At 32.3% G+C, this 26,823-nt stretch overlaps 4 protein-coding genes across 7 annotated transcripts; 1 reads left to right on the forward strand and 3 right to left on the reverse strand.

Annotated features, from left to right (window-relative positions):
* Positions 1–4,340: 4,340 nt before the first annotated feature.
* On the reverse strand, positions 4,341–6,996 carry LOC103497704 (protein DETOXIFICATION 34). The gene is made up of 7 exons (XM_008459980.3): positions 6,504–6,996; positions 5,623–6,248; positions 5,445–5,501; positions 5,138–5,376; positions 4,948–5,066; positions 4,749–4,835; positions 4,341–4,601 (listed from the first exon to the last, which is right to left on the reverse strand). The coding sequence occupies exons 1-7, from the start codon at positions 6,777–6,779 to the stop codon at positions 4,530–4,532; spliced, it is 1,476 nt and encodes a 491-aa protein (XP_008458202.1). The 5' UTR covers positions 6,780–6,996; the 3' UTR covers positions 4,341–4,529.
* A 928-nt stretch (positions 6,997–7,924) lies between these two features.
* LOC103497699 (pentatricopeptide repeat-containing protein At2g46050, mitochondrial) lies at positions 7,925–11,100 on the forward strand. Of its 3 annotated transcripts, none has more exons than XM_008459971.3 (4): positions 7,925–9,852; positions 9,993–10,077; positions 10,165–10,319; positions 10,900–11,100. In XM_008459971.3, exons 1-2 carry the CDS (start codon positions 8,088–8,090, stop codon positions 10,046–10,048), a joined length of 1,821 nt encoding a protein of 606 aa, XP_008458193.2. In that variant the 5' UTR covers positions 7,925–8,087; the 3' UTR covers positions 10,049–10,077; positions 10,165–10,319; positions 10,900–11,100. The 3 variants fall into 3 exon arrangements, with proteins under 3 accessions (XP_008458193.2, XP_050947937.1, XP_016902280.2); XM_017046791.2 differs by having other exon boundaries at positions 8,263–8,412; positions 8,769–10,077; XM_051091980.1 differs by having other exon boundaries at positions 7,925–10,077.
* Positions 10,856–17,519, reverse strand: LOC103497700 (uncharacterized). Of its 2 annotated transcripts, XM_008459972.3 has the most exons (14): positions 17,063–17,519; positions 16,122–16,180; positions 15,744–15,852; positions 15,427–15,536; positions 14,833–14,901; positions 14,066–14,677; positions 13,149–13,678; positions 12,978–13,042; positions 12,751–12,830; positions 12,558–12,662; positions 12,269–12,408; positions 12,047–12,175; positions 11,495–11,647; positions 10,856–11,418 (listed from the first exon to the last, which is right to left on the reverse strand). In XM_008459972.3, the coding sequence occupies exons 1-14, from the start codon at positions 17,244–17,246 to the stop codon at positions 11,253–11,255; spliced, it is 2,511 nt and encodes an 836-aa protein (XP_008458194.2). In that variant the 5' UTR covers positions 17,247–17,519; the 3' UTR covers positions 10,856–11,252. The 2 variants fall into 2 exon arrangements, with proteins under 2 accessions (XP_008458194.2, XP_050947936.1); XM_051091979.1 differs by lacking the exon at positions 16,122–16,180 and having other exon boundaries at positions 15,427–15,555; positions 17,063–17,212.
* Positions 17,520–24,071: 6,552 nt separating this feature from the next.
* Positions 24,072–25,891, reverse strand: LOC103497701 (uncharacterized). Its single transcript, XM_008459977.3, has 3 exons — positions 25,472–25,891; positions 25,117–25,184; positions 24,072–24,888 (listed from the first exon to the last, which is right to left on the reverse strand). Exons 1-3 carry the CDS (start codon positions 25,619–25,621, stop codon positions 24,246–24,248), a joined length of 861 nt encoding a protein of 286 aa, XP_008458199.2. The 5' UTR covers positions 25,622–25,891; the 3' UTR covers positions 24,072–24,245.
* Between the last annotated feature and the right edge of the window lie 932 nt (positions 25,892–26,823).

The following is a 26,823-nucleotide window of genomic DNA, read 5'->3' on the forward strand; positions in this document are numbered from 1 at the left end:
GAGACCCAACCCAACAAAAAAAAAAAACCAAAATTTTCAACCCAACCCAACCCATATTAGTCTGGGTTATCGGGTTGTTCGGGTTATTCTTACACCTTTACCTGGAGGAGCTTTTTTCGATTACCTTTGGCCATCGTCACCGGTCAACTTTGGCTACAACAACTAATGGCCAACTCCAATGACCACTTCCATTGATTCCGACAACCATTATTTAGAATTACTAATTCATGGAAAATTGTCAAACTTAGCATCTAAAAGTTTTTATCTTTCAAAACTAGCACTTTTTTCGAAATTTTGTGGAAATAATTTTTATCAATGCATCTAGATTGGGTTTGACTATCGAGGTTTTAATAAAAACTTAATTTTTATCTCTTATCGATTGGTTTAGATTTTTTGGATAAGCTCTCTTGATTCTCTTTTAATTATCTAAAATTTCAATTTTCTAAATTTTCAAGTGGATTTACCCATTCTCTAAATCGATTTTCCAAATGGATTTTGCATGCAGTGTCATTTAAAATTTTTCGAGTTCAAATTAATAGTAAAAGAAAAATCGTCATAGATAGAAAAAATATTTACAAAATATAGCAAAAAGAAATTTTTTTAATTAGAAATAAAAAATTTAATAATTTTGTTATAGTTTGTAAATAGTTTCAATTTATTTATCATATTTGAAAATGTTCTCTTTTCAAATGAATCTTTCAATTATCCAAATTTCCAAATACCAAGATTTTTCACATGATTTTTTGAAATATAATGAATCTTTCCAAATATTGTACGAAAATGGTAAAAAATAAGGCATATGAGGTTTCACTTTAAGAAACTAGTCCACACCTTAAGGGCCGTTTGGGGAAAGGGTTGAGTTATGAAGGATTAGTGTTATGATAAATCTAGTTTTAACCTAACATGTGTTTGGGGGAAGAGTTTAAAAAGGTAGTTTTATGTAGATGTGTTTAGTGGAAGTGTTTAAAAATGTAGTTTTATGGGGGGAGTTGAAGAGAAAGAGTTATGGGAAGTTGAAAAATGTTTAAGAAGAGGAGAGAGGGAATAAGGTTTATGATAATCCTTCCCTCAAACAAGGGTTAGATAACCCAACCCAATAGTGATATTATGAATAATAATTAAATATTATAACAAATTATAATGTAATTTTTCAAATCTTTAGCCATTTTTTTGCACCAAATTATATGAATTTCCAAAATTTTCAAATGATTTTCCAATTATCAAAATAGATTTTCCAAATTGATTCAACATTTTAAAATTGTGGAAAAGGTCAAATTTTGCATATCTTGCGGTTAATCTTGGTTGAGATTTCACCCAAAAAGCTCAAATATATAGAATTTTGGCATTAAATATGCCCAAAATCTCATCAAAAAAGTCCAAATATATAAAATCTCGGTGTTATTTTGTTCAAGATAAACACTAAAATTCACAAACTTTTTTTTCTAAATTAGAGAGATTGTGGTGATTTGGATGTTATTTGTATTTTGTGGGCACCAATATAACAGAATTTGGATTTTTGAAAGTTCGTAATTTAGAATTTGGATTTTTGAACTTCTAAATTAGGATAAAGATTTTTAAAAGATTAATTTTCATAAATATAACATAAAATATTTATGGTTCATATAATAAAACATATAACCATTTTTTAAATATTTTCTTTCTTTCTTCTTTTGTTGCAATTTCTTTCCATTGTCTTTTTTTTATGTGGTTTAGATTATAGTAATCAAATATAAAGATCAAAGAATCTTGAAAAAAAAAATCGTTTAGACTTGGCTAGATTGGAGTAGCAAAATCTAAATGATCGTATAAAAAAATAAAGTGTAGACAAATCTAAACAATCTTTAAAAATCTTGAAAAAAAACAATCTAAACTATAGTGTATAAAAGAATCTTGAAAAAAATATTTAGCCAAATCTAAACGATCGTCTATCCAATCTAGACGATCAAATCTAAATGATCATGTACCAAATAATAGCCAAATCCGAACAATGGTGTATTAATTTGATATAAGCTTTAATAGAGAGTTAAATTTCAAGAAGATTTGAAAAATTAGTTAAGATTTATATGATCCGGTATAATTTCATTTTTTTTTTGAAAAATTATAAAATTCCAAGGTTAATATTGGCGAAGATTTCAAAGAGAAAGGCAAACGAATCGATGATATTGAAAAAGTTAGAGGTTTATCTCGGACAAGATGTATCGAGAACAACTGAATTTTCCAAGAAATGTGTTAGTTTTTTAAGATGAAAACTTAACTTTAAAGGTTGATCTCGGGCGAGATCTACCAAGAATAACTATTGTAACGAGTTTCTAAGGAGTGTGCTAATTTTTTTAAGATGAAAACTTATGTGTGTTATTTTTAGGGCTGATAAGAAGAATAGCAAAATTAGAAGTTTTACTTTGGATAAATGACAATTTTATTTTTAAATTGAAAAAATAGCAAAACATTTATTTTTTAAATAATAAATAGGAGAACAATGCCTTAAATGCCCCTACCTAATTGACAAATGTGATTTTTAAATACAATTGTAACAAATATCACAAATACCCTATAATTAATACAAACTATGCACCCACACTTGAATATTCTAATTTCCCCTAAAGAAAATTAAACATCTTCTGCATGCAATCACTTCACATATTGTGCATTTACTCTCCACTTTTGAACACCCTATAATTTTTTTTTGTGCATCTCCTTTCCTTCATATCTTTGTTCATTTAGCATTTTCGTTGCTTCAAATCTTCGATTAGCATCTTCGTTGTTTCAAACTTTCGTTCGTGCGGCCATCTCTGTTCTTTCCTCCGTTATGGTGACTTTTAAGATCGCTTTCCACCTGCCTTCGTTCAGGTATTCAACCGTTTGTTTTGTCTTCAACCTTCTGTTCGTTTTCAACCTTTTATTCGTTCTTCAACCTTCTGTTCTTCAATCTTCTGTTCGTTTTCAAATCGGTGAGTTATTCTTTGGATTTGTCTCCTATTCGTTCGTGCGGCCATCTCCGTTCTTTCCTCCATTTTGGTTGATTGTTAAGATAGTTTTCCACCGTTGCTTCCAATTGAATCTTTTAATTTAGTTTTCCTTAATTAGTTAATTTTTATCCTAATAATTAATTATTGCATTGTATTTGGTACTATTTTAGGGAGGGTTGAATTTTGAATTTAAACTTAACTAATTTATGATAATTATTTGTATTATATTTGACATGATTTCAGGAAGGGATTGGTACGACGTAAAAAAATTGAATCTTTGAAATTCTTTTTCGTTTATTTCTTAATGTTTATCCTAATAATTAATTATTGCATTATCTTTGACTAGATTTTAGAGAGGGATACAATTTGAAACTAATTTGTTGATTTTTATAGTGATAATTAGGGGATGTTGAAACTAATTGCATATGTTTAGGGATTGTTGAAACAATATAATAAATTTTTGATTTAGTTAATAATTAACATAAGTGGGTAAATACACTTATTTTGTTTGACTTTTTGATCTCAACAAATACACTATATATGGACAATTGTCATCCGTGGAGGGGTAATTTCGGGCAAAAAAGAAAGTGGGAAAATATTTATGGCAGTTAGTTTTGCCATAAATCAAAATAATATAACAATTTGCTATTTTTCTTTTTTCTATTTTCAGCTATTTTTCTTTTTCCTATTTTCATATTTGCTATTTCCACGTATATTTATAACCATTTCCTTACCAATTATTTACTTTTTTTTTGAATTTTTTTTAAAAAGAAAAATTGAGTAAGATCTGGTTATGTATCTTGATCCTCAAGGCCCACCAAGAAAGCTCAAAAGAATCAATTACTTGGATATTAGTCGAAAATGTTAACTTTTTATACAAATATCAATTATCGACCAAGACGCATAAATTAACGAGTTTTAAAAGTGATGCTAATCGTGAAAAGGGATAAACTTAAAAAAAGTTATTTCTATCGATTTTTCATTCTATAATCCCCATTTATAGTAAATTGATATCAAAAAAAAAAAAAACTTTAGGTATATTAACAAACCAAACCAAACAAATTTGTAATAGAAAAACAGTATTTTTTAAGCTAATCCATGGAAGATGAATTTGATGGCCCTAACAAGGAAATTTGAGTTCTTAATCTTTTACTTAAATGTGAAACTGCTCTTGTATCTAAATATGTAATATAATATACAAATTAAGAGACATTATCCTAATTTTAATATAGCCTCTTTTTTTTTTCAACGTCGCCGACGTATTATATGTCAATTGAACTTTTGCTCGTTTTCGTTTGGAATGTTTTCAAAATTTTAATCTTTACCTTAAAAATTTCATTCAAATCTCTACCTAGGGAGAACAATGAAATGGGGTAACAAATAAGCAAAAGCTTTAACTAAATTTTTAGTCTCAACAATCTGACCATATGAGAAAAGAATATATTTGCAACTGAGGACCTATATGCAAATTTACAATGTCAAGGTATACCAAAAAGGGAAAAAAAAAAAAAAAAAGAAAAGAAAAAAGAATTTGAATGACTCTCCCAAGGGGTTGGCCAATGTTCATGTTGGATTAGGGGCCATTGTATCATCCTTTCCCATCCACCTTTTCATTCTTTCCGAGGTTTCCTCCACCTGATAAATTTTAGTAATCGATTTAATAGAAATTACAATAATTGATATTTTAACACGATATAATAAAATTTTAGAATCTATCAAAATATTGAACAATTAATTTAATAATTACCATAAAATTAAATAATAATACAGTGGTAAACTCACCTCTTTATTCCAGTTGGTTTTAAGAACAATTAACATAAGAATCATTGTTTGCAAGAACGTCCCACATATCATACCAATCCATATTCCCTAAAAGAAATTTTAAACAATTAATATAAACTTTAGGTTAGACGACACATTAAAACGTCATTAAAAATGTAAATCTAATCAATGAAATTAGGGGGGGGGGGGGTGATTTTACCTCCACTCCTAAACTTGTTTTGTAGCCAAGGAGGAAGCCAAAAGGAAGGCCAACAACATAATAACAAAACAAATTAATGTAAGCCACCAAAGCTTGCCATCCTCCTCCAACAGCCACACCTGAAAATTTTACCATATCATAATTACGACACGCATTTTTCTTTGGAATAAATTAAGAAACAAAATCATACCTGATATTACTGGTTGAACACTATTGAGCACCATTGTTATACCTAAAAGGTAAGCCAAACGAGAAACTGCTTCTTGCATTTTTTTACTATCTGTAAATATGATCGCAAAATAGTTTTTCGTTGCCAAGATAAGCGCTGCGAAAAAGAGTCCAATGCACAACGATTCGACGATTGTCACGATGACAGAGTACTTCGCAGCCCTCGGATGTCCCGATCCGAGTTCGTTTGATACTCGAACGCTGAACAAGAAGAGAGAATGAAAAGCTACCGAATGAAAGAATTTTGGTAGGAGTTTCGAAGTTCTAACCTTATTGCTGCATTGATCCCTATGAACAACATGCCTTCCCATCCATTTAGATTCATGCTGAAATAAGATCAAAAGAATAATATGTGCAGAGGTTGAGATAATTAAACAACAATAGTTAATTATCAAAAATTTTAATTAGCATTTTTCAAAATTGGAGAGAGATGTGTGTGAAAGTTACCAAATAGAGAGTGAACCAACAGCAATAATAGGATCATCAAGGTGGCCAGTAAGGACAATAATGGTCATAAAATACCAAATCTCCAAGCAAAGCATAATTGCTGAAGCAATTGAAAGCTTTACGAAGTCCCACAAGTCCTTAAAAGCCAGCAACGAGAGGCCTTTCCAACACTCAGTACACCACCCAACGATATAAACCACCTGAGCCAAGGAGATTCCCCACGCCGACACGTTGTACGCTGCGGCTGCCCCGCTTGTGCCCCAATCAAACACTTTGATAAACAAAACTAAAAGCCCCACGTGGAAAATTAGACCTCCAAATCCGATCCAAGCTAGAATCCCAACTCGGCTTTGTGCCTGCAAGAACTTTTGGGTTGGAAAGTTGATGGCTAAAGAGAACATTTGGGGAATTATTTGGATCGAGAATTTCCCTGCCATGTCTGCGATTTTAGGCTCTTGGCCAAGAAGCTTGAGGAGTGGAGAAGCACAAATGTAAAGTGGTAGTAGAGCGATGCATGCACCGAAAAGGATTATCCATGAGCGTTGCATGTAGATTCCTAGCATGTTCATTTGGCCTGCGCCAAATGCCTGTCCACATAGTGTCTCAAGGGCGCTCCCCATACCAAGCTACGAGGTAATGAAATAGACAATCAATAATTTAGTCATATTCAATGGTTATTATACTGCAAAATTGACAACAATTTAATTTTTATACGAGCGAAGCATGCATTCTTGTTGTATTATCATCTAGTCTAAAAACATTTTGCCGCTAAACCATTCTAGTTCATGGCTAAATAATTAAGATATTAGATTTTTCTTCGTACCTTCTTTGAATTTCAAAAGAAAAATGAGGCGTAGTTGGAAAAAAAAGGAGTTACTAACCAAGAAGCCAAAAGAGAAATTGGCAATAACATTCAAGGAAATAGCAATGGCAGAGAGCTCCAAATCACCAATATGACCAACAAAGATGTTAGTGAATGAGTTCATCCCATAATTGCACAAAATATTGAAAGCAATAGGACCAGCAATCCCCCAAAGCTTGGTTGACTCAATCAAACAAATATATCTCACATCCTCGATCGTCCGCACCGGCGGATAATCTTCGTCGATCGATACGATCAGTCCTGTCGGAGCATGGTGGAGTTCTGTCGTCTCCATGGCCTCAATGCCATCGAACCTTGCCACACTTGCCGTTGCCTCTTCTCGAGACTCATTTTCTTCTAATTTGGTCCCTATGTTTACTTGTGGGGTTCGTTTTTGTTTTCTTTTCTCTTCTTGTTGAAATGTGTGGGGTAGTTGTTGTCGTTTGTTGTGTTTTTTTTTTGGGTTGATGTTTGTTTTATATTTGTTTCCTAAGATTTAGGATGACCATTGAGAGAGAAAGGAGAGGTAGTAGTTTGCTTTTACATGTTTGGGAGATGGTTGTTTTTGGTACAAATCTAAAAGCACTATTCTATCCCAAAAAATAAGCAAATTTCCACGGTTTAAATCTTACTTTTAAGTCTAATTTCCTTTTTATCCTAAAAATTTAAAATGTACAAACTTACTCTTTTGCACCTAATTTAAAACCTAATAAATTTATTTTCAATGAAAATCGTTGGATATAATTATAAGAATATTTACAAAAATTATACCAAAATTTTAAAATCTATCAATATTAGTTTCATCAAAATTCATCAAATTCGATCAAATTCCAATAAAACAAATCATGAAATGACCAATTCAATCGATTTCCAACCAAAATTAATGAGTTTCGTTTCACGAACTTCGTTTCACGAACTTCGTTTCAATGATTTTAGAAAACACAATCATACTTTTTTTAAATATATGTATTGAGCCAATTACTTATTTAATAATTTTTATTTTTATAATTAAAGCACCAAAATAGGACCATTATTTATATTTTGTAGAAAAATATTCGTCTTCCAGTGATTTTGTTCTATAAGGTGTAAATAATTTGTTAATTTCTTCTTTTTTTAAAAAAAAATTCCTTTAGTAATTCGTCTATAAAATTTCATTAAAAAAATTATATTTTAGACATAAAAATTATTTGAATTAATGGAATTACATAAAAAAAATTTCAATTCTACAAATTTTCATTCAGAATCTTACTGAAGAAATTTTGACGAATATTCTCTTCTACTGTATTTAATAGATGAGGTCACATGATGGTAATTATGTATCTAAGAATACTACGTGAAGGGTTAAAAACTCAATTTCTTTAAAAGAAGCTTGTTTTTCAAATATATAAATATTTGGAGACTATTTTTCAAAATAATCCTATAACTTTTGGTCAAACAAATTCATAATCAAACCAAATGATACGTGCAATTAGTTCTCACCGTAAATTAACAATAACAAAAGCCGATGCTCCAGCCTCCTAAATGTCCTCCGGTGGTCGTCACCGTCCATTTCGATCTGCCATTATTCTTCTCGCCGGCGTCTTTACGCCACCGCTAGCACTGCATGAACTTCTCCCCAACTCTCAGATTCGAAATGCTGATTTGGACGTCGACCCACTTTGGTCGTTCTCGTTTGGTCCATTCATTTTCCTTCAACGTCCTGAAAGCCACCGCCCCGGTGAATTCCATTCCCCGAGATACCCTATTGCACAGCGTCGTTGTAAAGTTGGGATTGGCTAATGAACTGTCTGTACAGAACAAGCTATTGAAAGTTTATGTTAAGTGCAGGGATTTGGATAGTGCACGGAGCCTGTTTGATGAAATGCCTAGGAGAAATGTTGTGTCGTGGAATACGGTGATATGTGGGCTTGTCGATGGCGGGTATGGAGGTGAGTTTAAAACGAGGCAGCGCTTGATTTTTTTATATTTTAAGAAGATGTTGATGGGTTTGGTGGACCCAGATGGCATCACGTTTAATGGGTTGTTTCGATCTTGTGTTGTGTTGAATGATGTTGAAAGTGGCAGGCAATTGCATAGTTTTGTTATGAAAATTGGGTTTGATTTGGATTGTTTTGTGGGGAGTGCATTGGTTGATTTTTATGCGAAATGTGGGTTATATGAAGATGCGAGATTAGCGTTTAGCTGTACTCTGTACAAGGATCTGGTCTTGTGGAATGTGATGTTGTACTGTTATGTGTTTAATTCTTTGAGCCGAGAAGCGATTGAAGGCTTTCGTTTGATGCAGTTGGAAGGCTTTAAAGGTGATGAATTTACATTCAGCAGCCTGCTAAGCTCGTGCAAGTATAAAGGATCAGGAGAATTGGGTAAGCAACTCCATGGTCTTCTTATAAAACAGTCATTTGATTTAGATATTCTTGTGGCAAGTTCACTTATCGATGTGTATGCTAAAAACGATAATTTATATGATGCTCGCAAGGTTTTTGACGAAATGCCAACTAGAAATTCTGTGTCTTGGACCACTATGATTGTGGGGTATGGACAGCAAGAATATGGAAAAGAGGCAGTGAAACTGTTCAGGAGAATGTTTGGGAAAGATTATTGCTTGGATGAGTTAACTTTTGCTAGTGTGCTGAGTTCGTGTGGCTTTACGTCTGGGGCCTCTGAACTGATGCAAGTTCATTCCTGCTTGATAAAACTCGGTTTTGAAGCATTTTTGTCTATTAACAATGGTTTGATATATGCATACTCGAAGTGTGGTATCGTTGCCGCAGCATTACAATGCTTTAGATTAATTGCAGAACCAGATTTGGTAACATGGACATCAATTATATGTGGACTTGCATTTTGTGGCCTTGAGAAAGATGCTGTTAAGTTATTTGATAAGATGTTATCATATGGCATTAGACCAGATAAAATTGCATTCCTTGGAGTTCTCTCTGCCTGTAGCCATGGGGGATTTGTAAGCATGGGGCTTCACTACTTCAATTTAATGACAAACCAATACCAACTTGTTCCTGATCCAGAGCATTTAACATGCTTGATCGACCTTCTTGGTAGAGCGGGTAGTCTAGACCAGGCTTTTGATCTTTTGAAATCAATGCGAAAGGAAGCTGGACCAGATGCTTTAACGGCTTTCATTCGAGCATGTAGAACTCATGGGAACTTGAAATTGGCAAAACGGGCTATGGAGTTCATATCAGAGCCAGATGAACCAGTGAACTATTCTCTAGTGTCGAATATGTATGCTTCTGAAGGAAGATGGTCAGATGTGGCAAGAATGCACAAACTGATTAACGATCGTTGTGAACAGAAAACCCCAGGCCTCAGTTGGGTAGAAATTGCTGGTTATAACCACTTGTTTAAATCAGGTGACAGATCCCATCCACAGTCTTCAGATCTCTATGCCATGCTAGGATTATTACTAAACACTATGAAGGAGGATTACAAGTCCACAGCCTTTTAGGTAGATATTGTCCCCGAATGAATGGCAAATCTTGGTTGATCGCAGGTTGGACACAAATCAAAATCCATTTCAAGGTCCAGCACTTGACCGGCCACATGTGACTTTAATTGGTACATCTAATCAGCCATAGGTACACGATTTCAGATACTAAAACAAGTGTTTGGCAGTAGGAATCAAAATAAAGTAATTTGAAATTTGACGTTTTCTCTGTTTATAGCATTGTAGGTGACCCCACTGTTGTAAAGCAGCGAAGTCGTTCAAACTGCTTTCCCATTATTGTAAAGGAATAAAGTCTTCCAAAATGGTCGTAGTTCACGCTTGAGAAAGAAAAGGAAGCAGGAGTTCATTTTGATAGACCAATGACGTATTGTGGTAAGCTATAGTTCAAATATCCATTCATGTTGAAGTTAATTTGTTGGTCTTGACTTTAAAATACCTCTTCGACTAAAGCTGGGTATGGACCTAGAAACAAACAAAATACTCTGCATGGCAACCCTAAGAAGCATGTACATTTTATTTTGGCTTGCATGACTCTTGACAAAATACTCTTAGACACGTTTACAGTCGTTGAACATGTATTACTTGTTAGCGCAATTGATGCATCGGACACTAGTTCTACAAAGCAATATACGGTAAAGTAAATCTTTGTTAAATATTTAAGTTAATGTGATTTTGTAATGTTTGTATCCTAGATTTTCTAGAAAACAAAGTACCATCATGTCTGTATTGTGTTGTAATAGTGTCTGCTTCTTAGTTTTCAACTCCCTGTAGAGGGAATAAGGATGTAAAATTGGAACAATTCAAGTTAGCTCCCGAAACCAATATTCAGTTGAAAAAATAAACAAACACAGCCGAAATTTTCAAAAGTGAGTCAGACATTTGAATGAAACCAACAAAATCAATCCAAATTGAACCGAATGAGCCAACTAATAACTTCAGTTTTTCTTTTCAGGAGGAGCTTCCTCAAACAACAGAGAACTGGGTGTACATCAGCTGTCCAGATTTGGTGAATAAACTCGTGATAAGATTTGTTCAATAAGAATTGAAATAGTTACTGGGCATGAGCTTAAGCCACTTAACTTTTCAATGATTCCCAAAATAAGGGATGATTTCAACCCATCTAAGCTATGAATATTCACAATTTCATGTCTTATTTTGCCTACCAAAAGAAGAAAGAATCAAGTAAGAAAAATGGAACCTGTGGAACTGTGGACGATAATTTACAGTAAATATGACCCCGATAAATTATACTTGGAATGTCTCCAATCGGCTGGAACTTGCAAAATCGCCTACTATTACAACTTGCTATACACTTCTAGGCAACGAATCCTGCCTAGCCAATTCATAATTTACGTTTGAACCTCTTTCGATCTCACCATTGAGAACGACAGAAGAGTTTTCACCATCCGAAACTCTTGCTTTTGAACAGAGGAAAAAGAATGACGACATGTAGATAGTCAAGTGCCAAATGCTGTAAACAATTCGAGAAATCGAAACTTAGAGAAATACATAGATAGGGAAGAGAAATGAGGGGATTTGTGGTGTACCTATGCCAAATCCAATAGGTTTCAGTGGTTTCCAAGTTCCAGCTTATGGCAGCCATAGCCAGCGCTGTGAAACCTGCCATCATAAACCCCCATCGATATCTTCTGTACAGAGTCTTCAAAAGATTGCGTCCCCATGCTTTGATAGATTCCCATCTGCACAAGTTATTTTAACGGTTTTTAAATCTCTCAAATATGATGTAAGCTTAAATTATGTTTATTGCTAGACAATTAAAATTTTTACAATACCAATTCAGCACTATTCAAGAAACATTTGAATTTTTAACCAAGTTGTAAAAAAAAAAAAAAAAATTGACCACTTCTTTATTTTAGTTTTCAAAATTGACTAGGATTTTGAAAACATTTATTTATTAGGAATAGATAAAAATACAAAGAAACTCACGAGAAGAAATCGTATTTATAAATTTAATTTTTACAAATCAAATGGTTATCAAACAACGTCATTACTAAACATTATTTGAGGTATTTTGTTTATTAAAGAAGTTACTTAAAGTTCAAAATACACAACAAAAGTCAGGTAGAGAAGATTCTCACCTGTGAAGCATATTCAAAGAAATTCGCACCGGAAGGGAGAACGATCGATACTTGGTTGATAACTCAATAAGCCATCCGACAAGAAGACCGAGTGTACCGATTGCTAGCACAATAGCGATATTGGAGGACCTGTAGAAGTTCAACATTTGGTCACCTTAACTGATTACTCCTTTCATCTAAAAGTGCAGGGCAGGGCAGTCCATGTGTAGCATTTTAGTTTACCGTGTCGCCTTGGTTATAGCCATGAGAGCAGTTAGGATTGCAACAACAGTATGGATCGCCCTTTTATGAACTTCGTCGATTGTAGCTAGGTACACAAAAGTGCTAACGACAGCCATGAAAGAGAGCCAGAAGTCCAAAAACTGAAAATTATCAGGTCATCAGTCTATCAGTAGATTGGTTTCTTTGTCCTTTGTTGTTAATTTCTATATCGGTTTGGAATCGTAGTATACAATGGTCTGATAGGCATAACAGGCAAAGACTGATATAAGCAATAAGGAAAAACTTGTACCTGTAATACATTGAATGACAATGGACACCAAGTGCCCACATCACACGCATGGTATAAACCACTTGAAATCCCACTTGAGGTAAACAGCACCCACTCTGCTAGAGCCTGCAAGAACAAGCTTTTATGGCTTGGGGAAAAAACAAATACTTTTGGAATTCAGAGGAAAGAACAAGCAAATTGTTGTTAAACTTACCCTTTGTCGAAGAGCCCAAAAAGCAGGAAAAATGGCAGCAGCATTTGATGCGATCAGAGCTATCGATTGTTGCACATGCCCTGCATCAATACCAAGCAAATGTATCACAGTTGTAGGGTAAATCCTTAGTTGATACTAATTTTTAAATATGAAGCTTCGGAATTGATGATTAAAACTAATGTAATGACAATCTGTGGTTTTCATATAAAGCTAAAAGTAATTTTCACCTCTATGGTTTACAATCTCAACGCTGCAATCAAAGCCTCCATGATTTCTATCACAGGAACAAAAGCTGGAAGAGAAACAATAACGATACTCTCAGTTTACCAAGCTAGCGAATCCCAAAGCTAAAAGATCAGAGCACGAAATTATGTGGTGTGAGGGTTGATAAAGCACACCTAAACGTTGTGGCTCCACTGGCATCAAAAGCATATTCACATTTCCCATGGGATGAGCATCTGTTCGGGCATCGCTCAAGCACAACTGACATAATTGTCCGATCTTCAGCCACACTTTTGTTGACTATATGCCTTAAACCGAAAGCCCAAGTTCCTTCACTGGCATATAACATATGGAAATCTATATTTACATTACTTGAATTGTAGAGGGAAAGGAATGTTGAGCCACCACTGTTGCTGGTTTGGTTTTTATAACAATAATCCCAGTTATCAAGAGATGGTAATCCACCAAATCTAGCATAGACTTCATAATTCATTGTCTTAGATGCTGACAATTGAAAGTGAATATTTCCTCCAGCTGCGCCACGAGGAACATCCAAAACAAAATAAGTCCAAGCATAGTTCTGTTGTCCATGATTTGAAGTGTTGCTTAGAAGCGGTTCAACAGCAAAGTTCGGCTCTTCAAAGTGCTGTTCTATGATTGGCATAAAATACGATTCAAAAGGGGATGAACCTCTTCGAACAATTGCCTGCAGAAATGCAAAAGAATTGAGAACCCATTTACTAGTTGGGAATGGAATATAAGAAACAAGGATCTATCTTGTATTTGCATGTTTGTTTTCATTTACTTGCACGGATACAAAATCAAGCTTAAATCAGAACCTATTACTAAAATAACATTACTTAGATAGATGTAGAAGTTGCTTGGACTTATTTTTTCTCCTTCATTTTCCAATTTAGTAATGGTGCTTTCGCTGTTTTTTTGGTTTTTCCACTATTATAGAGTTCCAATATTTATTAAACTTGACAATGAAATGTTTAGCTTTACTGGACCTAAATGAAAAATGAAACATTAAAAGCTGAAGAACAATAATGAAGGAACAAGGAAGAAGCTATTTTTTCATTTATGATCTTACCTGAAGGACGTATCTGTTCCATGTACAATTGGGTCCAGTCTTTCCATAGGGGCATTGAAGCACATATGATTCCATGGAATAACAAACTCTTGTATTGTTAACCGGAATGCTTCCAAGTTCTTTAGAAAGATTAAGAGAGCCTATGGAGATATACCATCGGCCAACTTTTGGAGAATGGATAACCAAAGGGGCCGAGTTTAAGTTACTGGAATAATCATGCAGGGCAGCTGAAGGAATTGAACCAAGACGAGCAAAGCCCATCAAACTAATCCCACTGACATTACTAGAGTTATCTGACTGAGTTAAGTTGAGCCTCACGTCTGTTGCTGAAATGATCAGCTCTTCTGCCACACTTTCCACATCCAAGTAATACATTTTTGTTTCACCATCTCCAAGACAAGATGTTTTAAATGTACTACATGCAACCAAACTTTCGACTGTTTGGTTATATGACATAGCTTCTAAAACATTTTCAGCTAGATTATGACCATCAGAAAAAGAACATGAGAGCGGTTCGACTGTTTGATTGCAATACTGCCCAAACATTGTGGAGGGTGAACATCCTTCCACTGTAATATTGGCAGTGAAAGTATATGAAGAGCCACGGACTATCTGCAATGCAAGAAGAATAGTTTCTGTCAGTTCATTACCTTTGATGATATAAATGAATGATATTTTCCTCATCATAAAAATTAAAAAAAAAAATTTACACACGACGAGTCAATAATCCCAAAATTTGCAATTTGCATGTGTGCGCAAGCACGTACCATCTTCGATTGTGTTCTTGAAGATCCAATGCCATTGAAAAGACCAAAATACCAGACTCCTGGAGGTATCTGAACTAAATAAATGATATCAATGTCACCAGACAAACAACCAAAAAAGTAGAAAGAGCAATGGTTCGAATCAGGAAGTTTCTAAAACCAAGAAACGTCTTATAAGAGAGTGCAAAACAAAAGCTTGAAGATACTATTTGACAATTAGAGTATACTAACGCTAAGTCTAATAACCATTTGGTTTGGCTTTTGGTTGTTAAAAATTAACCTCAAAAACACTACTTTCTACTTGTTGATTTGCATGTTGTGTTATCCACTTTTTAGGAGTGTTTCAAAAACCAAAGCAAATTTTGAAAACTAAAAAGGGTAGTTTTTAAAAACATGTTTATGTTATTTGGAATTTGACTAACAATTCAAATGTTTAGTTAGAAAAGTTGAAAACCATGGTAAAGAAGTTATAAGAAAATAAGCACAATTTTTCACAAAACCAAAAACTACAAACCAAATGGTTCTCAAACGGAGTCTAAGCTTTTCGTTCCCAAAAAATACTCTACATTTTTAATTGAAAAAAAATTCTCAGTATACCTGCTCATTTGTCAACTGTACTTCGATATTTCGCTGCATTGGATAGCATAGCTCCAGATTTTGATGACCTTGGATTCCCTCAATTGAAACGTTGGTCAAAGGAGCTAACCCTGTTGCAGGAGATAACTTCTAAAAACCACTTAAAATAAAAATCATAGCCTCAAATGGTTAGTGTAATTTAAAGTGGTTAGCAGCTAGAACATGTTACTAAATATACATCCTAGAGATAAAATGCTCAAAGTCAAACACAAGGCTAAGACAGCAGACTAGAACAACAAAATGAAGCTTGCTTTTAAGTTATAGCTAAGTCAAATAACCTGAATCTATAATGGAAGTGTTTGAAGCATCCGGCAATGGGGGGCTGCCTTCTCTGAAGCAAATAATAGGCAAAGCACGCTTCGGTATCTTTCTTGCTTTTGTGATGTCCTGAAAACATTGCATATAGTAAGAAATACTAGATCAGAAAACCGAGATACAAAGAGAGATTGCAATTGTAATGACTGATAACATACTTGCAAATCTAGCATAAAGTTTTATAATAGAAAACAACTACGGACTACAACTGCAGCAGCAGCGTCAAAATAGCTCAGAGCGAGCATATAATAATCAACACAGGCAACTGGAAGTCAGAGGACAATCATCATCAGATATCAGAGTTTAAGCAGTTTTAGTTTCAAACTCGGTTGGGTACTTACGAGATCTAGATCTGAGTTCAATGAAATAGACAATGATGAGAACCATGGCGGCAACTCAACTGGAACAGGGAAAGAAAACAACAAAATTACAAACATAAAAAAGGGTGAAGAGAAGAAATTTTGCATACTCACCTCAAACAACAAATTAAATTCCTTAAACTCCTTATCATTTATCCATTTATAAAAAACCTGAATTTGCTTACACAAAAGTTGTAAAAGCATGAATGAATAAAATCTTTCCATAAACAAAACCCTAATTCCTAGACGACCACACTAAGGCTTGAAAATCCTTTCTCAAGACCATTTGATCGTCCTCTCCACTGTTAAGTGTTCCGCAGAAACAGAGCTGACTTTGTACAGACTACATAACCTCCATTCTTTAATCGACTTCAAATTTGTAACTCTGTCGTTAAATACAGTTGAAGATCGATAATTAAAAATCACATAATTTTCAGACAAAAAATTCGGCAACACGGGCCAAATTTCAGGATTACATTAAACTCAGTAGCGATCTATTTCATCAAACAGAACCTGATCATAAACTAAAACCCCACCAAAATTCTTCAACACCCAATCTATAAATGGAAACTAACCCAGAAAACACGAGAAAACAAGATAACAAATCCCACAAAGTTCCAAAAATAACTCAAATTTAAAATTCCAACCCTGACCTACCACTAATCAACATCTATCCAGTGATCAATTCACAGCTTAAATACACAAAAACAAAAAACAAAAAAACAATAAAATAAAAACAAAATCGGTGTCACTACTTCACTAGCTTTGAACAAGTAAACAAAAAACTAAGAAATTCAACAAATTGTTCAAATTGTTCAAATTGTTGACGTAATGAAGCAATCAATCACTCAATAAAAAAAAAAAAAAACCACATGGAACAAAATAAAGAACCCAGGACAGGATTTAAAGATAAAAACACGTACCTCTAAAATAACGGAGCTGAAATGGCTGCAACTGGGTATCGGGGTAAGTAAGGCTAGAAACTGTGAAGGTATTGCGAGGAGGAAAATCGAGGAAGGAATGAGAGGGGCCGATGAAACTGGAGAACAACATGAAAAGACATAGAATCGAAGTGACAAGAGTGGGAAGAATCGAATTCGAAGCCATAACGAAGTTGGAGGATTATACCCCCTTTTGTTCAAAATTAAAATTTTATTGTTTGAATAATATTGGGGTGTTGAAGGATCATACGATTGAGGGGAGGGGAGGGGAGGGAAAAGGAAAACAGAGGATTCTTAAAGGATGATGAAATAATGGAAAAAAATGGGTTATTTGCATCGTAAAGAACAGAGAAATAAATGGGTTTCTCTCCTTTTCCTTGCTTTTTTGCAAATTCTTCGTCTTTATGAGAGAACTCCGGTGGTCTTTTTTCTCATTTCTTTTATTTTTTGGGCGTTTTTAGACTTATAAGTTTGAAGTTGACTATGATGATCTTTGATCGCGGCCTCACTTCTTGAACTCCACGCGCTCCCAATGCCCCATTTCTCACTCTCTATCTTCTGTTTATAATATATATATATATATATATATATATATATATATATTAATTTGATTTATGTGTATCTGAAAAGATAATTTATGCTTTTGAACTTTCTTAATCATTTGATACTTTAGAAATTGAAACAAACAATTATTTGATCTGATTTTAAAACTCAAGGCTTTTCATTTTTAATGTTTCAATAATAACTCTTCTTATATTTTTCTCTCTAAATCTTCCATCTCTTCCTTTCTTCCCATGCTTTTCATCTCTATCAATAGAGTTGTTTTTTCTTCTTCTTCCTTCATTTGACAACCTGCAATGGACGCCAGTAATAAATAGAGCTTCTCTTAGATGCCAAATGGATCATGTGCATAGGACAAGAGTGGAAAAGTGAACAAGAATCATAGTGAAGAGCAAGAAAGAAAGCTAGAACTAGAACATGGATAAGAAAGAAAAACAATTGAATAGATAAATAATCGAGAACAATGATCGGCTACACTACAAAAAGTTGTTCTTTTGTTTTGACAATGAACAAATAGAATGAAAAAGTTGGTTAAATTTCTTTTTCTTTTTTTTACACAAATTTATATACTCCAAATATAATAAGATAGGAAAAAAAAAATGATGGAATGAGAAAAACATTAAGCTAGCTTTGAAAATAATTTGTTTTTTCTTTTAATAGAATTAAAATATGAGATTACTTAATTTGTAATGCAAGATTGTGATCATGTAATTTGAAATTACAACGTCAACAAAGATACATATAGTTTGGATTAAATTTTGTAAAATGATTTGATGTTATGTGTACATAATTCAATGGTCAAAATAGTAATGGAAACAGTATATATATATACTATTTATAGACTTTGGTTATTTTTTTTTTTAAATACATATTGGTTTGGGTTTCAACATCAATGGATGCGTTTAGAAAGAATATGAGGAAATAAATTATATTAATTATGTCAATGTTGTTTAGATATAAGTAATATGAAAACTATGCATTTAAATATATTACTAACATTAATTATATGTTACTTTCATTATTTCAATTCGTTACTTCCCTTCTCAAGACTCTACCAAAATAAAATAATATATTCTTCTTCTTTCTTTTTTTTTTTTTTTTTTTTTTTTAAGGAAAAAGAACTCATGATAAATACTCATTAGTAAATAAATGTTATAAATAACTTGCAATTCTGGCAGATTAGGTTGGATGCTTCACGACAACAAAGGGTTGGTTTTCCATATATGGTTGGTCTAAAGTTTATCTTGCCTAATCTTATTGATTTGTCGTAATAACGATACTATGTTTATTTTGAAGTAAATGGTAGGTTATATATATATTGAAAAAGTCTTCTTAAGTATAACATAAGGGTGAAAGATTTGAATCCGAGACCTATTGTCTTCGAGAATAAAACAGGTGTTAGTTAAGTTGAGTTCATGTTGGTATTATATTTTATTTAAAATTTACATTTGATTGTACACAAATTGACGTGGATGCAATCAAATTCAAAGTTTATTTCTCTTTTTCAGCAAATAAATCTATATTTTAAATCAAATTTTATAACCGTGAAAACAGTAGTAAGTTTGTTTAAAATAACTTTTATTTGTAACATACCTTTTTAACATTCGTTTTTTTTTTTGGATCGAAATATGAGAGTAAAGAAGAGAAAGAGAAAAAAAAATAGATCGATATATCAAATTTTTACTACGAACACGGTTGAAATTCACGAAGTAAAATATTTATCTACTTATTTTGAATACAATAATTATAAAAATCGATAATAAAAACATTCATTTTTAAGGAAAATATAATGCTAATACAAAGGTATAGTATTGATAGAGAAAAATAAATAGAAAAAAGTGAGGATGGGATCAAAATAAATAGTTTTGGAGAGAAGGAAAAGAAAAGGTCATTTTGAGAAAGAATGATATGATAAAAGAAAAAGAAAATAAGTAGGCCTTTGATCACATCAATGACTCTATTTTAAGTTTAAATTGCTATTAGAACAATTTCTAGAATTAAATATTTAGACACTATTTTCTATTTAAAATTTTATCATATATATTTTGGTCAAATGTACATTAATATTAGAAATATTTTGAAGTTTATCGGATAAAAAAATATTTTATAAATAGTTTAAATATTATACTATTTTTTAAAATGTCTCCTTAAATTATTAATATATTTCATTTTGAATTATTTGACTTGCTATGTTTTTATGGTTATTGATATTTTTACTGTATTATAAAATATTTAAAGAAATATAAAAATAGGTAACAAAATATCACAATGTAAATATAATATAAATAAAATGATATACATGTAAATTTTGTCAAGGATCAAAAAATATTTATTTATTAATTTAATATTTAAAATTTTGTTTTTCTGAAATTTTCATAAATATCCATCCATATTGATATTTTAGTAATATTGTTATTTACATTTTGGTCAAATTAAGATCTCGACCAAAAGATCAATATTTTCAGTTATAGTTAAATGTTATTCTACTTTTTACTAAGAAAGAATATATAGAGAGGGAAAAGGAGAAAAGATAGACAAAGACAATCAGGAAAAGAAAAGACTACAAAGATCAAATGGAAAAAAAAAAAGGTTAAACTCAATCGTAAAATTTTATTCGATTTTATTATTATTAAAGATTTAAGTAGAAAAGAAATAGGTAACATGAATATAATAATAGTATTAGATTTTTATCGATATGTCAATACTTTTATTAATATCTGCGTGTTTTTGTTGATTTCAGGGAGTGAATCTACATCTCAATTATATCGTAAAAAATTTCATGAAAAGTTCTACATTTTTTTTTTTATGAATGATTTATAGATTTTAATATCATACTTATTATGTGAAACCTATTTTTTAAAAAGATTAATGCTCATTAGACTTTTCATCTCATCCTTCCCTTTTTATCTTTCTCATCAAACTACTCTTGAATTTTAGCTAGAATTGGCTAATAAGAAGTTGTCGTCCATCCTATTAATACATTGTGAAGTATAGTTAGATTTGGAGGTTTTAAATTGAGGTTAAGTTTCGAGTTCGAAGAGAATTTTGATGATAAACTTATATTGCAATTTATGGTCGCCACAATCCTAAATTCATGTAGAAGTAACACGAGACAAAATATGAATGCAAATACGAATATAATATAAATAGCAAACATTTATATAATTTATACTAAATAAACTCATTCCTTAGCTTCTTCCTCTAACCAGACAACAAGTTTTAATTTTCTATGTTGTCCAATATACTTTTATATACCTTTTGGAATCATGGAACAATAAGATTCTATATTTTGCTTTTATAATTATCTGGGTATCATTTTTAAGTTCTCGCTCTCTCTCTCTCGTTTACCTCCCCCCTCCACACCCTTTTCATCATTCTCCAGAAAAACAAATATTTTTGTTTATAAACAAAAGTCTCCATTAAAATTTTTGAAACCTTACCTCAACTTTGATTCAAAAACAAATAATTCCTAGTTTGTCCTTTGTTACAACTACTTGGAGGTTAAAGTTAGTAACCTTTTCGTATATGAATACGATCTAAACCGAAGACATAAAGCATTGTAATTTAAGGATTGAGATACCTTTTAAATGGATAGTCAAGTTGGTTTGATTTATTACAACTATTTGGATGAAAGTGAAAACTTATTGAGAAAAGTGATCTTGATATAAATACAATAGATACAGAGATACATTTGAGAGAGTAATTATATATCATTTAGCCCTATAAAATTTCATAAATTCCTATTTTGTTTTCTCTTTGAATAATTACAATTGTTTGGTTAAAGCAATGCAAAATATTAATGACTCCAACACTATTCCAATTTCTATGTATTCCATTTAATATGCTATGGTCCTATAGAAGGTTTCTTGTTGCCCACATTCAAGAGCTTTCTCTAACATTTATCGAACAGTTTCATTTAAATATGGTAAGTTAATTATAAATTATGTTCTATTCTCATTTAAGATGTTCACTTTTTTTTTTTCTTTGATATTTTAACACCTATTGCACACGTTTTCTTTTGAACAAGGCCATTTGTGAAATTAATTTAGCAAAACTATTCCCAAACTATGAGCTCTAAAATTAAGAATCACAATGAAATTATGTCAAAAGAAGTAATTTATACTCCAACAAACATTGTCATTTCTATATTATTTTGAATACGATTTATGAAACATTTTCAAGAGATGAGAATGTAAAGAAGAATTTATCTAAGTGGGCAACTATTTTAATTATTTTGAAAAGCATAAGAATTAAAAATGGTAATTTCATGCGGGACAAAATAAGAAAAGATGTGAAAAAGAAAAACCACTTTCATTTAAAAAAGTAGTTAGAAATTAATAATAAAAGAACAAAAATAGTGTTGCCTTTTTCAATCAAGGGAAGGGGTTGGAGTTGCCAACTATTAGTACTTAAACCACCTATCTTTTTAGATAGATATGCATATTTTTTTTTTAAAAAAAGAAAACTATCTTTTTCACTTATTATTATTATTATTATTATTAGAGTTCACCAATCTCTTTCACTTCAAGCATGCAACTGTTCATGAAAATATGTGTCCTTTTAAGTACAGCACCCTTAAAATTTTCCCCTAGAAAAAGTATATGTTATGTATGTTAAAATTAAAATATCTTGTAGGATATTGTGTGCGGATAAGAGTTATCATATAGTACAGAAAAATATAACAAAGACTATGTATGGTTGCTTTATGAGTACCCAACTAGAATGATAATTTTATGGAATAACCCTATTTCAAACACAAATTTAAATTTTAAAATTTCAAAAATGTTGTGTATTTAATCATTAAATTTTCAATTTTCAATTTGGTCTCAATTCAAGCTAAAGTTTTAAAATGTTACCATTTAAATTTTTCTTTTTTATTTTTGTCTTCAAAATTTCTATTTTTAACCACAAATTTTCACTAAAAAGCTCATTTTTAGTCGTTTTTCATAAAATGTTTATTAATTAATTTAAAAATAAAGAAACGGTTTTAAATAATAAAGTCAATAAAATTATTTTTCAAAATTGGCAGACAAAATGGTTGAATGATTTTGTTTTACATCTTTAAAAATAGTAAAACATTAAAAGATTTGTACAAATTTCCTATGACATTTTAAGTTTATATATATACAAGTAAATACCTTCATTTTATATTCATAATATCTTTTTTTTTTTTGTTATTTAGCTATATTTTAAAATAAGTTAATTATTTTATTATAAAAGAAAGTTCCGGACTCAAAATTTAAAATTCACTTTTAATTTAAATAGCGATGAAAACTAATGTACCTTAATTAATACTAAATCTAATTCTATTAGATTAATTAATAAACATCTGACACTAAATTAAGGTTAAAAACGATAAAGTCTGAAATTTTAAAATAAATTGAAACAAAACTTATATCTTACGGATAAAAATAAAACATTTTAAATTTAAAATCTAAATTAAAACCAACTTCAAAACAAACTAAGACCGATAACAATTTGAAATTTAAGGAGACCATATATGGACTAAACTCAAACCTAAAGAATTATATATATATATATATATATATATATATATATATATATATATATATATATATATTTTCCTTTTTCAAAAGTAGTACTAAGACAATTACCTTATTGGTCCCCCAATCTTTTAAAATCATGTCTATGAGTTCTTAAACTTCACAAATCTGTCTAATAATATCTACATTGTCAATACTGTGATTAAGGGTTCTCCAAAATGTTATGTAATCTAACAAACCCATAATATTAGTTTTGTATATAACTAAATGAAAAAGTTAGGAGACAATATGGAATCTTCTAAAATGTATGATGTATAAAGACAAGAGATTAAAAGTTTAGAAGGCTATTAAGTACTTGCTAAAACTAATAACTCACTAGACAAAGAGACATTAAAGTTTAAATAGGAAATTGTAATGTAACCTCTAAAAAAAAAATGAAATGAAATCCAAGATCTCTACGATAGACTTTGTATACGTATATGAGTGTATATATATCATGAAGGTGGAATTTGCTGTCGATGTGGACCCAAGAAGGTAATTGTAGGCCCATTCTTTTTAATAATATTCATATATGGGAAAAACATCACTTGCCACGTCATCTATTACCTCAAGCCCAAAAAAAGCAACCCGAACTCCATTTTAAAAAGAAAGAGTAAAAAGAAATGGCTATAAGTAAAATGACCAAAGTACCCATTAATTTGACTAAACACAATGTCTCGGTCTCCCTAAAACACACCCTATGAAATCTCCTGCTGTCCACGTTCATGAGCTACGCTAAACTCACCGCCCCCCCCCCCCCCCCCCCACGCAAGCCCACAACACAGACAGCATCATCGTGCATTACGCAGAGAATAACAATATCCAAATTAAAAACACTTTTTAAAATAATACTAATAATAAATTAATAATAATAATAATATGTTACACCAAAAAGAACAAAAAAGATAAAAAAAAAAAAAAAAAAAAAGAACGAAAAATCCTTCACAACCCTAACAAACAATTGCTTCAAAGACGAAGAAGAAAAACCCTCACGAATAATTTCCCACCACGAAAACTAAAACCCAAAATCCTAATTCCAAATTCGAATCCAATTCCTTCTTTTACATCAGCGATTTCAATGAGCGCGCTTTTACCGGCTTCCTCATCCGTTTTTTCCCGCCGTCGCCGTCGCCGTCCTCCTCCTCCTCATCGTCGTCATCGTCTTCCACATAATCCAACTCCTCCACGTCAGACGGTGACGGCGTCGTCGCATTGCTCCGAATTCCCGTCGTATTTTCGCTCGATTTCCCTCCCTCTTCCTCTCCTCCCCTATCCCGTCGTTTCTTCCCCCACAGCGGCCCGAATCCAGAATAATAATAAAATTCGTACGGATTCGATCCACCCGCCGCTGCATTAACCGCCTTCTTCGAAGACCTTGCTGGCCGTATCCGACGCGATACCGTACCTCCGGCGGCGGATTTCTTCGAAATCGAGCAATTATCGAGAGTAGAATAATAATTATTCTCGCTAGACCTAAGAAATGAACGGCGGTGGTGGATGTCGGAGCTAAACGAAGAATAATCTTCCTCTTTAAATTGTTTCTTAAATTTCAAATTGCTATCGACTAATTTCTCGAATCCGTTTCCATTTTCATCAAAATCTTCACAATAATCCCCATCCTTATCCGCCATTACTTCATTCCCGTTGGTAATAACAATATTATTATTCGATAATTTCGCCGACTCCTCCATCATCGACGAGACGCTGTGATTCATATATATAAATAAAATTTCAAACACAATAATTTTCAAATCCACATAGACAGACAATAACAATCCAACATCCAGAAAATCTCTCCACAGAAACGATTTCATATTATCGTATGCGTATTTAGTTCTTCACTCATTACGCAAAGGAAAGAATCACACACGAAAAGAAGCCAGAAACAATGCAAAAATAAATATCAGCAAGAAAAGAAACAAGTAAACTCACCTCTCGACAGCTCCGACAGAATCGCCAAAGCTAGCATTTCCATTGAAGCTATCTTCAGCCTCCTCGAGCTGCGAAAACGAAACAAAGAGAAATAGAAATGAAAGTAAGTAAGATTCATTAACCTAATCGCGAGAAGAATGAGGATAATTTTTAGGGTTTTTGTATGAACCCTAAAGTGGAAGGGGTAACGAAGAACCCTAAAAAGAGAGGGAAATAGAGAAAAAAGAGAACGGGTAAATTAATAGCAGATCTAGAAGAAGAGGAAAAGATTGAAGATTTAAAAGATTAAAGAATAAGAAATTTTTCCATTTCTTCATTTTTTTTTCCTCTCTCTCTCTCTTTATTAAATTTAAACCTGGTTCGTGTCGTGTTGGTGAAGAGGAATCACATCCCATGGCGACTGATTCAACTGACAAATGTGCGTCTGAAGAACTTCAGGAACGGAGGACGACTCCATAGCCGAAAACAACAGTGGCGATAACTTGGCGTTCTTCCGGATCCTCATGACGAAGGAGAAAAATCGAAGAGAGAGAAAAAAAAAACCAGAAGCAGATTCCAGAACACACAAAAACGAAAACTGCCACAAAGATTATATAAATTTTTACATAATCCGCTTGAAAACTTTCTCACAGATTTTCTCTCATTTTCTCGGGTGAGAAGAAAAAAAAACTTGGAGATGGAAAAATCTCCCTCTCTCTCTCTCTCTCTCTCTCTTTCTCTTATTCTCTCTCTTGTTTTCTTGCAGATCTCACACACAACTCGATAGTCGGGGTTTAACTTTCTGTTGCTTTCTCGGCCCTTCATATGTATTGATATATATTAATTTTCACTTCACCATTTTACCCCTTTATTCTCCTTTTATTTACAATGAAAAGACAAAATTAAGAAAGCTGCCGCTATTACACGTCACCATACTTGTCCTAACCTAAATTTATTGGTTAAACAATACATATAATCTTTCCCCTCTTCAAATCAACAATTTACTCTCTAAAATCTCCTTTTCTGTCAATAAATTTTGTTAGAAATAAACTCAAATGACTAAATTATTATAATATTAAATTATTACAAAATTCAAATTATAAAGACCATGGAGTGCGTTTAGAGTACATATCAAGGGGTTGTTTGCCCCTAATATTAAAGAAGAGTGGAGTTGGCTATTTCGACTCACTCCATGTTTGGCCCTAGAATTTTCCTAATCCTAATATTACGATAATACTTATTCTCACCCCTGTCTCTCATCTTCCTCGCACCCCAATCTCTCATTAAACACTTGAAGAGCGTTTAAATAAAACATTAGGAATATATTTTCAAGAATGGAAAAATAATTAGGGTTTTTTACAATCACTAAGAAAACAATCGGTTACAAACACAGGTTCAAATAAAAACAATTCGTTTCTCGTAAAACATAGGTTTAAATCCCTAAACCCTATATGGCAATTACAAATTAAAATTTAGAGAGAAAACAATTTATTTTATAAAACATTAGGAGTAGGAGTGATTTTCAACCAAACTTATTATTCTATCTAATAATATATATACATACATACACAGACTACATACATATGTGATATTATTTATATCCTTTTTATGCGGAGAGGGGGATCCTCTGGGGGCGATTCCATAGGAAGAATCTAAATGGATCCTTAATCTGCCGTTGGTTGTAGGTCAAAAGGTTAGTTTGATAAGGAATATGGTATGAGTGGTTGG

This window comes from Cucumis melo, chromosome 11 (genome assembly GCF_025177605.1).
Source record: "Cucumis melo cultivar AY chromosome 11, USDA_Cmelo_AY_1.0, whole genome shotgun sequence".
In the NCBI taxonomy this organism is placed as follows: Eukaryota; Viridiplantae; Streptophyta; class Magnoliopsida; order Cucurbitales; family Cucurbitaceae; genus Cucumis; species Cucumis melo.